Source organism: Humulus lupulus, chromosome 6 (assembly GCF_963169125.1).
Source record: "Humulus lupulus chromosome 6, drHumLupu1.1, whole genome shotgun sequence".
NCBI lineage: Eukaryota > Viridiplantae > Streptophyta > Magnoliopsida > Rosales > Cannabaceae > Humulus > Humulus lupulus.
In genome coordinates this window covers 166,906,855-166,919,684 of record NC_084798.1, presented here as the reverse complement: position 1 = coordinate 166,919,684, position 12,830 = coordinate 166,906,855, and the positions used below count along the sequence as shown (strand labels likewise).

Here is a 12,830-nt window from a genome sequence, read left to right as displayed (position 1 = left end):
GGTGTTAGTGAGCACTTCCATAGCATGAGCGTGAAAATAGGGCCTCAGCTTTCCTGAAGCCACTGTCAAGGGATATGCTAACTTTTCAATTTATGGGTACCGGGTTTCTGCTCTACCAACCGCTTGCTGACATAGTATACGGGCTGCTGATGCTCCTTTTATCCTTTGACCAGGGCGGCACTTATAGCATGCTCTGACACTGCTAAGCACATGTACAGTCTTTCCCCTTTTTCTGGCTTAGCCAAAAGGGGTGGTTTTCCAAGGTGTTCCTTTAGCTTAGCGAAGGCTTCCTGACAATCTTCATCCCAAGCGAACTTTTTTTTCCCTTTTAGGTTGTTGATGAAATGGAGGCACTTGTCAGTGGATATGGAGATGAACCTATTGAGAGTTGCTACTCTCCCTATTAAGCATTGCACATCCTTCTTGTTTCGTGGTGGGCTCATTTCCAATAATGCCTTGATTTTTTCAAGATTGCACCATAAAACCAAGGAACTTCCCTGACGAAACTCCAAAGGTGCACTTGAGCGGGTTTAGCTTCATTATAAATTTTTGGAGGGTGTCAAACATCTCACCAAGGTTGCTTGTGAGCTCTGCTGCCCTCCTTGTCTTTACCAACATGTCATCTACATATACTTCCATATTCTTCCTATCTGATTTGCAAACATTCTATTTACCAACCTTTGATAAGTAGCACCGTTTCTTTAACCCAAAAGGCATCACTTTGTAGTAATAAAGCCCCTTGTCTATTATAAATGAAGTGTGTTCCTCATCGGTTGGGTTCATGGGTATTTGATTGTACCCAGAATATGCATCCATGAAGCAGAGTAGCTCGTTCCCAGCCGTGGCGTTTACTAACTGATCTATCCTAGGAAGCGAGAAGCTGTCCTTAGGGCAGGCTTTATTGAGGTTAGTAAAATCCACGCAAGTCCTCCACTTTCCACTGGGCTTCAAGACTAAAGCTGGGTACAATGCTTCTCAGATAAACCCATTTGCCTTCAACTTGTCAACTTCTTCTTTCGGGGCCGCATATCTTTCTGGATCTAGTGCCCTCCTTTTTTGCCTCATAGATCTTGCTTTCTGGTCGATGTTCAAGTGATGGCACATGATTGATGGGTCTATCCCCACCATGTCCTCGTGACTCTAGCCAGATACATCGAGGTTAACTTTTAGAAATTCTACCATCTTTACCTGCACGATATCCGGAAGGTTTCTCCCTACCTTCAAATTCCTCAACGGCTCATTCATAACTTTGACCTCTTCCAACTCCTCTACTAGCTTGGCCCTATGTTCCTCCACGACCCGCAAGTCCAATTCATGTGGGTTTGTGCTTCCATGTATTACCATTGCCATAAGAACTGACGGTTTTATGGTTGTGCGGAGGGATGTGTTGTAACATTCCCTCGCTTCCTTCTGCTCCCCTTTCATGCTCGTTATCCCCCCAAGAGTCAGGAATTTTATGGCCAAGTGATATACTGAGGTTATCGCCTTTAATTCTCATAGGGAGGGTCTTCCTAATGCCGCATTGAAAGCTGAGGCACAGTCTACCACGACAAATATTTCCATTATGGTGGTTTGTCTGGGTTGTTCTCCCATGATGAGGGCTAACTCAATTGCACCTATGGGCTGTATCGAATCTCCTATAAATCCATACAGGGAGGTATTGCAGGGTTTTAGGTGCCTCATGTTTAGTCCCATCCTCTCTAAAGATGGGCGATACAGGATGTCTGCGGAGCTTCCATTATCCACCAGGACCCGATGCACCATCATGTTAACAAGTTGTACAGTCAACACTAAGGGATCATTGTGAGGGAAATGCACACCCCATGCGTCTTTTCCGTGAAGGTTATCGAGTCATTCTCCCCTTTAAAACTCTTTGGGGGTGTTGCTCCAAACTTAAGATGCATGGAGGTGGACTTTGCTTGGCTTCCCTATCATACTTGTCTCGCCCCTTCCTTGATTCGTCTCCAAACCCTGGCCCTCCGAAGATGGTCCTAACTTCTCCTTGTACCTCTGGGGCTACATCTCATGCCCGTGGTAAGGGTACTCCTTCTTTAGGTCTTTGGTTTTCTTTGCAAACGTATCTACCCAAGTGTCCCCTGCATATAAGCTCTTTGATTTCTATCTTCAAATGAGTGCATTCTACAGTGGTGTGGCCAATGTCTTTATGATACTGACAATATTTACTGGGGTCTCTTTTTGATCGGTCTTTTTTCATTGGCTGGGGCCTCCTGAAAAGGACCTAATTTTTATTTGTGACGAAGATATGCTCCCTAGTGTGTGTTAGGTCAGTGTAAAAGGTGTATGGGGCCTGTTTACGTTCATCAATGTGTTGGGGCTTCCGAGGTCGATCATCTCTTGACCCTTCGTAGACCCACTTTTTCTTTGCACTACTTAGGCCTTCCCAGATTGAGGATTTTGGAGGGGACCTGCTTTTTCCGGTCTTAAGGCTCTCGTGACCATCTTCGATACGAATATATTTTTGTGCCCATTCGTAGAAATCGTCTAAGTCAGTGACCTCTATCTTAAGCAAGTTATCCCACAGCTTACTACCCGGGCGTACTTCGGCCGTAATGGCCATTTTTAATTCTCCATGGGTCAAGCTTCCTACTTTGGCTACCTCCATATTGAACCTGTGGATATAGATCTTTAGACTCTCGTTTTCTCCTTGTTTCACACTAGCAAGGCTAGTGCCTGGCATAGTGTAATCAAGCACGGCGTGATGTTGTTGGAGAAATTCATCAGAAAATTGTTGCCAAGACCTGATGGACCCTTGCCAAAGTCTTTTGAACCATTTGTACGCAGGTCCCTTTAACGTGATAGCAAAGCAATGGCATTTAGCCCTGCTAGTAATTCCCCTTAATTTCATTAGTTTGTTGAACGCATCCAAATGGTATTTGGGATCCGTATTTCCTTCATAAGGGGTCATGTGAGGCTCTTTGAAGTTTGTTGGGAGCCGAACAACTTGGATTTCCCTAATGAAGGGTGATTCGTAATCGAACTCTTCGTCGATAGCTTGCCCTCCAGACGCGGTGATTATCTTGCTCCAGAGGCTCCGCATTTCGGTGTCTAGGTCTTGTCTCCTTTTATTCAAGGAGTCTCTCAAGTTGGATGGGTTAGCCTTTCCTTTCCTATTGTCTTCCTGGGGAGCCATAGGAGGTGTAGTCCTCTCGTTCATCCTTTTCTTATTGAGTTCTTCCCTTAAGTATGAGGGTGTTTCCCTTGAAATGACTTCAACTTCATTATAAGGGTTAGCGTTGTTCTTCTGCCCTGGCCTCTTGGGCTGCTTCGCATGTCCGTGACGTTCATATTGCTTTGTCTGAGGGGTATTACTAGTGGAGAGTCGAGTCCTCCCATCATCATCCACAGGGACTGTGGTTTCTCCACCCTCTTGGCCTTTCTCCTTTCATCTAGGAAGAGGCACGCTTGATTTTCCTTGTAGCAAGTCGTCCAACACCTCTTGCATATTTTCTGTAACGCCCTACTTCCTTAGAGCCGTTACTAAGTGAGTTTTAAGACAAAACAGTGTGCAATGAACTCGCTAACCGAGGTTTTTAAAGCAAAAGTGTGACTAATAAAAAGTTAGGGCTGTAATCTTTGAAAATGCGTTGTTTCAATAAAACTTCTAGTATTAAACATTTGGGATCCCAAAATAAGGTTTGAAAACTATTTACATCTAAAAATAAGTTTACAATTGATCAGTTATAAAAATCATAGATTATTACAGCCATTTTCGAATAAACCCCCCACCAAAGCAGTCGGGCAGGCCAAACATGTACGCGTCGCTTCACGCTCTCCGTACTCATGGTTGGTTGACTCAGTCTTTGCCCTTACCTGCAACACGGAGCACCCGTGAGCCGAAGCCCAGCAAGAAAACTCATGCAGTTCATAACATATGCAAAATATACAGTTAATCATATCAGATAGTCCACAGATAAACAAGTCAATCATTATTAGACTAAGCAAACACGGCCATGCCGCCCCAGAACCCTTACCACAGCCTGGGGTCTCGGTCCTCACCGTAAGGATCTCACATATATCCTCTGGGTCCTACCCTGACTATAAGCATCCCATGTGCTAAGTGTTACTTCCGGCCCCGCTGCCGTTCTCGGCCTTGCCGCCCTCGGCCATAGCCGTTCATTTCACTATAATCATATATAGCATAAATCAAACAACATTCAAACAAATATCAATTCATTTAAATCTGCACCCTAACATGTAATGCAATATAGGGCCGTGCCCGGCAATCATCTCATCATGCAATATAGGGTCGTGCCCCGCAATCACACTATGGGCCCACGCTCTATCCTACGGGTGTTATAGTTTTCTCACCTGCCGATTCAATAGCTGTCCGATGCACCAAGGCCACATGCACGGTCCTCTAGCACGAGCCTCCTCGAAATCCTAGTCACAACACACATATAACACTTTTAATACTAACCAACCCAAAACCACTTCCTGGGACCAATCCCGCACTCTCGGGACCTCTATTTCCCTAAAACAATACATTGGAGCCATCCCCCGAGTCCCCGGGCAAAAGCCCTAAAAACCAGAATTTTTGCCTGCCAAAATGGCCTAGGGCCGCAGCAATCCCCACAAGGGCCGCGGCGCCCAGCAGCTTGCCCTCCTCCTGATGCAACCTCGCGCCGCGGCACCCAAGAACAGGGCCGCGGCGCTCATACGCGAACCCAGATTTTCTGGGTTTTCTCTTGCGTTTTCCCCGAGCTAAAACCTCTTCAAATCATACCAAACCAATACCCAAACCCCAAGATCAATTCAAAACCCCACATAGACCATCTAACAACTCATAAACATCATTAAAGAAACCCAAACACACAATCAAATCCCCAAAATCCACATCTTTGATTTTCAACTTCAGAAAATATAAAACCCAAAACTCAAACTTAAACCATGATTAAATTCCTCAAACCATAACAGAAACAAGCCTTAAATTACATAGAATCCTTACCTTGAATGAAGAATCCAACCCTAAGCTTCCTTGATTCATCTCCTAAGTCTCCAATTTCAGCTCCTTCACTCCTCTTCTTCTTCTTCTCATTGCCCTAACTTTCCTCCTTCTAGTTTCTTTTCCTTCTCTTCAAATTTCATCAAAACCAAAAATGAACAAGCCCAAACCGTGTACCCCTACAACACAGCTCAAATTTTTCTAAACACCTTGCCAAATGACCATTTTACCCTTCCCTACCTATCCTTTCATAACTAAGCCCCAAGGGCTCACTTGTCATTTCCTATCCATTACAATTCTACCATTTCTCCATCTAAACTTGTTACTCACAACAGTAACTAACGGTTACCCAGGTTACTCAATCACCAATAACCATTACCCGCTAAACCTCAACTTAACCATAAAATTCCCAAGGTACCCCTAGGCTCCTCGCGAGCCGGGTATAAAATCTCGTTGTGACTTTTAAGTTAATTTGCTCTCTTGGACCGTCTCGGCACGTGCATCACAATAATAACACCACACTCACGTGGTACAATTCACATAATACAATTATCACATATATGCCCTCAGCGGGCTAAAATTACAATTATGCCCTTCTAACACGATCCGGGCCTACATGCATACTAATATACATAGTCATGCATCTCAGATAAACAAATAGTCATATAACATGCTTTAAATCATAATCATGCATTTAACTCATCAAAGTCACACATAAATCCCATCATGTCCTCCTGGCACGCTAATCAAGGCCCTTAAGCCTTATTAGCTATTTTGGGTCGTTACATTTTCTAAGGTGGCTTCTAACCTTTGGTTCTTTCGGTGTAACTCGCGTATCTCCTCTTCGTAAAATCGAGACCTAGAGCTCAAGCTTATGGAATGTACTCAGGGACTCTTGCCTGGTCGATGCGTCGATGGACCCAAATCTTGCTAGTTGGAATTCGACACTTGCAGTGGCCTTGGGGGCGGAAACTCTCTGGCCTCTTTTGTAGATTTAGCCGATGGTCTTGGATGGTTTTCATCAGGCTGGAAAGCTAGGGACGAAGCCTCCCTTTCATCTCCAGGAACCATGGGCTCCTTTGGTGTATCCACATTTTCGGGTGGCGAAGGATTCTTCATGGAGGCCTTCAGCTGATCTCTGTCGAGGTGGACCTCCACCTCTCGTGGTTCTCTTAGTCGCTTAGAGCGTCTTGGCATCTTTCTCTGCCGGAATCAACGGAAGAACAGTGGCTTGGCACTTATTCTTCCCACAAACAGCGCCAAACTGTTGACGTTAATTACTCATCAACTAAGTTAGATCAAGAACTTTGTGAGTTGTAAAAGAAGTAGATTTAAATCAAATGAACTTCAAGCAAACTTTCTTATGATTTCAAGAACACGAAATATAATTGCTAAAATTTTAGAATGAAAAATAGAGAGAATGTAGAGTGTCTATTTCCATTAATAATGAGTGGTTACAAAATTCTTCCAAACAACTCCCCCATTTCTCAGATGAAGGGAGGTCATATTTATAGTAGAGCACTAATGACTCTTAGTACATTGTGGTCCCTGGGGACACGACCCTGCATATGTAGTTTACAGGTGGTAGTGGTGCCAAGAGCGTGGTGGTCTCTTCTAGTACACGCCGAGAGTCTGTTGGAGCACCTCAACTTCAGTACCTGGATGTACCTCCACCACTGGTTTAGTACGAGTGTCAGATATTGGTTGATGAGGACCACATTAGGTACCTTACTCGTACGACCACTACTATTCTGACATGGGTACCTAGTTCGTACCATGTGTTCTCCAAGCTTGCACGTACCTAACCAAACGTATTATGTACTTATGCCTTGTCCTTCTTTGTCTTCCTTGGGTCATTTTGGCCTTGTTTCCCACACCTCCTAACAATTGACAAGGCTGAGGTATGGCTCCCTTTGTGGGAGTTTGTTGTGAAAAAATTACTGTGCTCAAGCATGATTGGTCAAACGAAGGATGCCCCACCAATGGCATGAGGCTCAAGTAATGAGTCGCAACCTCATCAACACAGTCGGTATCACTAAATGAGGAAATACAAGTGCAAGGAATTTCGGCATGAGACGCTTGGACGTAAGGCGTATGGGCGCAAGGACGTCCAATGAAGCGGTGGTCTCGCAAGGCCCATGGACGAAGGGCACTCGATCATGAGGCGTTTGCATCTTCAACTAAGTTGGAGCTTCATGGGGCGCAAGGGTGCGTGGCACCTGGGCGCGAGGTGCTTCTGGTATTCAACGAGGCAGTGGCTTCGCAAGGCGCAAGGGTGCGCGGCACCTGGGCGCAAGACCTTCTGGTGTTCAGCAAGGCGGTGGCTTCGCGAGGCGCAAGGGTGCACGGCACCTAGGCGCGAGAATTTCTGGTGTTCAACGAGGCGGTGGCTTTGTGAGGCGCAAGGGTGCGTGACACCTAGGCGCGAGACCTTCTGGTGTTCAGCGAGGCAGTGGCTTCACGATGCGCGACACCTGGGCGAGGCGCAAGGGTGCACGACACCTGGGTGTGAGACCTTCGGGTGTTCAGCGAGGCAGAGGCCTCGTGACGCACGTGGACGCCCGACACATGGGTGCAAGGCGGGGTCCTCGCAAGGCTCAGGGGCACGAGATACACAAGGGTGTCGTGAGCCTTCGAATCTTCAGCAAGGCAGAGACTTGCGGGGCACTTGGGAGTGTTGGCAAGAATGTGGTCTCGTGAAGCCTATAGGCCTGAGCCCTATAGAATGACTAAGAGACCCTTAGCCATGTATTTCAACCTGGGATCAGAGAATTTTTTTTCTTGGTGGATTTTTGGCATCCACATTTATCATTTTTCAATTTTTTTTTTTAAATTACATTAATGTAGTTCAATTCTATATATTATGTTGTGATGGGGTAACTAGTTCCCAAGTCATTTTTTGTGTTGCCATGATATGTGTAGCTGGTTATCCAAATGTATATTGTAGTAGTTTAGCTAGGGTAACTAGTTACCACAATCATTTTTTTGTGTTGCAATGCTCTGTGTAACTGGTTATCCAAATGTATAATTTTGATGTTTAGCTGATGGTAACTTGTTACGAAAACTTTATAATTTGTTGTGTAGCTAATGGTAACTGGTTACCCTTTGTTTTTCAAATATGTTATTTTGTAAGCGGTAACAGGTTACTTCATAGTTTGTCTTATAAGCATTTTTTTTTAATGCAGCATATTGATGTCATGATGTATTATTTGAGGAGAAAGGTAAAGTTATGCAAAGGTTTGGAGAGGAGAGTCTCTACTGCTGATAGTTGTTTTGGCCAACATATTCTGTTCATGTTTGAGGAGTTTATAAAATCAGGTAGTGGTACATTTAACATTGATGAAAGTTGTGTTCCTTTGAAGATTATGAGGGGTGAGTCATTGTTTTGCAGCACTCACTGGAATCTACTTGATCATGTTTTTATTCTTGTTAATGTGAAGAATCTTGCTCACTGGCTTTTGCTGCATTTTGACATAAAGATGAGGTTGCTCATTATTTATGATTCTATGTCGGGGGCGAGGCATGAAAATTTGAGTTTACCTATAATTGAAGCATTTTCTGTAATGATTCCTCTTCTATTGGAAATGATTGGTTTTTATGATCGTCCTGATATAAATATTGATCTTAGTCCTTATGATGTCTCTGAGAATAATGCTTTGCAATTGACTATTGCTAGAGGCATTCCTCAACAAGTTGATTTGTGAGCTTTTTTTTAAAGTTTGTTTATCTTGTTTGTTTCTGGTTTTCTTTTTATGCTCTTAGTTTTTTTTTGTGTTTGCAATATTGCAGCGATTGTGGGGTTTTTACAACTTATTTTGCTGAGCAATTAATTCTTGGAAGGAAAACGAGATGCGAAAAGAACTTGATGCTCAGTTGCTTCACCAAGACATTGCTATTAGCTTGTATTTTCCTGGGAGAAAAGACAAGAAGATGGATATTTGACTAACGATGAGTTTAGTGAAAAACTTTTGGATAGGAGGCGGAAGAGGAGGAAGACTGCTGTATAGGTTTACTTAAGAGTGCTGCATAGCTTATTTAGGAAGCTTTGGGAAAGGATATTAGACTTTTTTTATTTTCTCTATACTCTAAATTAGATAAGCTTTTGGAAAGGATATTTGACTTTTGGAAATTATGACCAATAGTTAGTTGGATACTTGTATATGTTAAATTGCTACTATTGTAAGACCTTGGTTACTTAAGACTATTTTATATATCTTTTTTGTGTTCTTTATCTGTATACATTTACTTAGTTTTCAGGGATATTTTAATGGTAACCAGGTACTTTGTATGGTCTTCATCTTATATACAAAAGGGTATCTGGTTACCTTTGGTGCTTGATGTTTTTGCTATTTTATTGTGGCAATTGTTAGAGCAAAGTACCTAGTTTCTTGTTTTTTTTTTTGTATTTCACGTTTAATAATTATATATTATAATATTCCACTTTTTAAAGCAACTGAGATATTTTAATGGTAACCAGGTACTTAGTTTGGTCTTCATCTTATATACAAGGGGTAACTGGTTATCTTTGGTACTTGATGTTTTTGCTATTCTTTTTTTTTTTTTGTGGCAATTGTTAGAGCAAAGTACCTATACTCTTGTTTATTTTTTTATGTATTTCACACTTAATAATTATATATATTATATATTCCACTTTTTAAAGCAACTGGGATATATTAACTGTGACCAGGTACCCAGCTAGGTCCTCATGTTATATACAAAGTGGTAAGTGGTTACCTTTGGTAACCAATTACCCAGAATGTTGTGTTTAATTTTTAAAAAGCATGTTTTTCGGGTGTTGGTGGCATAAATATATAACAAGCAACAAAAAAACCAACAATTTATTCTAAAAGGAATTTTATATGTTTGTGTAATCATTCAATGTATTTGAATTTGTAATAGACTTAATATAGTACTCAATAACAAGTTATGAATATGAAAGTCATTCCTTTAATGAATAAAGCTACGATAGGGTTGTTTTGCTGTAAAATATCAAGCTATGTCTTTTGCTTTTTCTGCTTGTTTGCCTTGTCAATTGGAGAATTCTTGCAAGTCTTCCTATTATGTCCTGTTTCGCCACATTTCTCACAGGTGATTACTACTTTTGGTTCCCCTCTTAATCTTATTCTTTTCTTTCTTGGTTTTCGTGCATGGATTGTTGCCTTTGGAGGGAGCACCACTATGTCCAAGTGTTGTGGGAGATTCCGTTCATCTTTATGGGGCAAAGGATGAACATTTTCTTAATACAATGTTTTCAGCGTTTCTGTTTTGTAAAACTTTGCACAGTAATCATACACTCCCAAGTTCCTCTTTGCAATTACAGCTACTGCATGCCCACAAGACATTTCATCTTTTTGAAACCTATTACATGTACATGTTCTATTGTGTATATTTACTGTGATATTAGTCATCTTTTCATCACGAACTTAATATTCTATTGGGTTGAAAGGCAAGACTTGAAATTATTTTTGTCATGAATTAGAATAAAATAATAAACATTTTATGTACAATTAACATTGAAAGTAACATGTTCTCTCTCTATGTAGCTTATTGTTTTTTTTTTGGCTGTTACGTAAGGTAACTGGTTACCATCCACGGACAAATTAAAGAATAGTAAGAACATGTTTAGTTGCATACCTCATACTTCATTTTCGAAACAATGTCATGTCTCAACTCATTTTCTGTTGCTGTAGAGACTTTTGTGAATGTTCCATTTGCATTATTTGAGTTGTTCCAAACCCACTTTTGAACCAAACTTCTAAGGCATTCAACCAATATATCAATAGGGAGATTTCTTGCAAGTTTTAGTACAGCGTTGAGCGATTCTGCGATGTTAGATGTCATCATGATGTATCTTTTTGTTGGTGAGTATGATCTTTCCCAGGTTTCATACTTGGTTTTCTCTAAATAGGGTCTAATGCATCTGTCAAGTCTATCACGGCCTCTCATGTAGTTTTCACATTCTATTTTTGTGTATGCTTTTGTTACTACAATGAAATTCATTTGTAGCTCTTCTCCATGGCTGCCATACTTGCTTTTCAAATTATTGAGTAAGTGAAACATGCAAGCTCCATGGAAAGCATGTGGGTACACCATATGTATTGCATTTTCTATGCTCTTGTGTTTGTCAGAAACAATAGCCAATCCTATGAAGGTAACCAGTTACTTTAATAAGATACTAAAAGAAATGGCATGTATGTGTGTATTGGGTTTGGGTAACCAATTCCTTTTTCTATGTAAACAAGAATATATAATTGAAGCTATCAGACCTTCGGGTTCTCCATATGTGTCTCACAGTTTGGAGAAGAACCAAAGCCACAAGTTATCATTTTTAGAGTTGTCTATTCCAAAAGCCAAGACAAAAATGTTGTTGTTTGAATCTAACATTGATGTTGAAAATAGGGTACCACCATGTGCATTTTTCAAGAAAGTTCCATCAACAACAATTATAGGCCTCAAGTATCTCCAGCCCTTGAATGGGTTAGAGAAAGCTATGTATAGGTATTTGAATCTATCTTCCTTGTCTATGAGTAGGTGTGTTATCGTTCCTGGATTTGCTTGCTTCAACATGTAAATGTTGGGGTTTTATGCCCTAATTAAAACCCAAATTCTTTGTAATCTCATTTTATTATCAATAAAAGAATAGAAATCATTTTTTGACTTGGTCAATCACTTTGCTCACATGTTTTATTTTCATGATTATTTGTTTAATATAAACTTCTATTAAATCCCGAGCATATAGCTAATCTTATTTATAGTGACGTAATCACAGTGGAATATAAATATGATTATATGTTCAAAATAAGTTAGTCCTAAGATTAGTCAGTGCACTGGATTTACACTGACTTGCCAATCTACGATTTGATCTACTTACACATTATAGTATTATGTTCTTTCCAGAACATTAGCAAAGTAGATAAGATCGGATGTATTTTTTACATCGGGCAGGACCGATATTGACAATTGATAAGATAAGTAAACATACCGTTATTATCAATTCTAGTCATATCATATAGTTGACCATAGGTCAATTCAATCTCAATTCTGAGTGGTTAGTATTCTAAGTGATTGTATTATTTGAGTTCTTTGACTTTTTCGTTACTAGCTTACCCTACGGACTAGCCCATACTTACATCTTGGGAACTCGGTAGTATAATTGAGTGGGAGTGTTAATCATAGATATGAACATCTATACCTTCTGATGAAGAAGTGAAACGATGGTTTCCTTTTAGTTTGGTTCAAGGTGTTAAATGATAGAGATCTCATTTCAGTAATTAAATTAGTTTACTGAAATATCAATTACAAGGAACTATGTGTTTTAAGGATAAAATACAATGAGGGGTAAAACGGTATTTTAGTCCTATCTCATTGTAGACCGTCTATAGAGGATTGAGTGAAAATTATGGTTGAAACAATGGATAATTAATAGCGTATCTATATTTGTAATAGAGCGTTCTATGAATTCAAGAGTGCAATTCCAAGTCTATAGTGGAGTCACCAGGAATTAATAAGTTAGTAAATTTATTTGTTAGATTTATGATAACTTATTGGAGCTTGATTTCATAGGCCCATGGTCCCCATTGTACCTTGGATAAAATCATCTAGATAGTCTCATTTAATTGATTTAATCATCAATTAGAATTATCAAAGTTGACCAGGTCAATTTTGGATAGTTTCACAGAGTTGTGTAATTTTGAGAAGAAAAGAGAAATTATGGCAGATTTATTAATTAAGATAAATTGGTTTCTAAATTAATGAATAAGTTTAAATCAAGGTTCAAATTATAAATAATTAATTTGATAAAGGATTTAATTAATTAAATCAATATAAAATAATACCGGCCTTGATTTTAATTCCAATGGGCTTTTAA

General features: G+C 40.4%; 1 protein-coding gene across 1 annotated transcript; it reads right to left on the bottom strand.

Annotated features, from left to right (window-relative positions):
• Positions 1-10,200: 10,200 nt before the first annotated feature.
• LOC133785652 (uncharacterized) lies at positions 10,201-11,056 on the bottom strand. Its single transcript, XM_062224873.1, has 2 exons — positions 10,605-11,056; positions 10,201-10,321 (listed from the first exon to the last, which is right to left on the bottom strand). Exons 1-2 carry the CDS (start codon positions 11,054-11,056, stop codon positions 10,201-10,203), a joined length of 573 nt encoding a protein of 190 aa, XP_062080857.1.
• Between the last annotated feature and the right edge of the window lie 1,774 nt (positions 11,057-12,830).

What these genes read in the sequence shown, in the direction of transcription:
- LOC133785652 (XM_062224873.1), bottom strand. Translation starts at nt 11,056, where the DNA reads ATGGTGTACCCACATGCTTTCCATGGAGCTTGCATGTTTCACTTACTC. An exon ending in GACATTGTTTCGAAAATGAA is followed by an intron (nt 10,322 to 10,604) that starts GTATGAGGTATG and finishes TACATGTAATAG; the next exon opens with GTTTCAAAAAGATGAAATGT.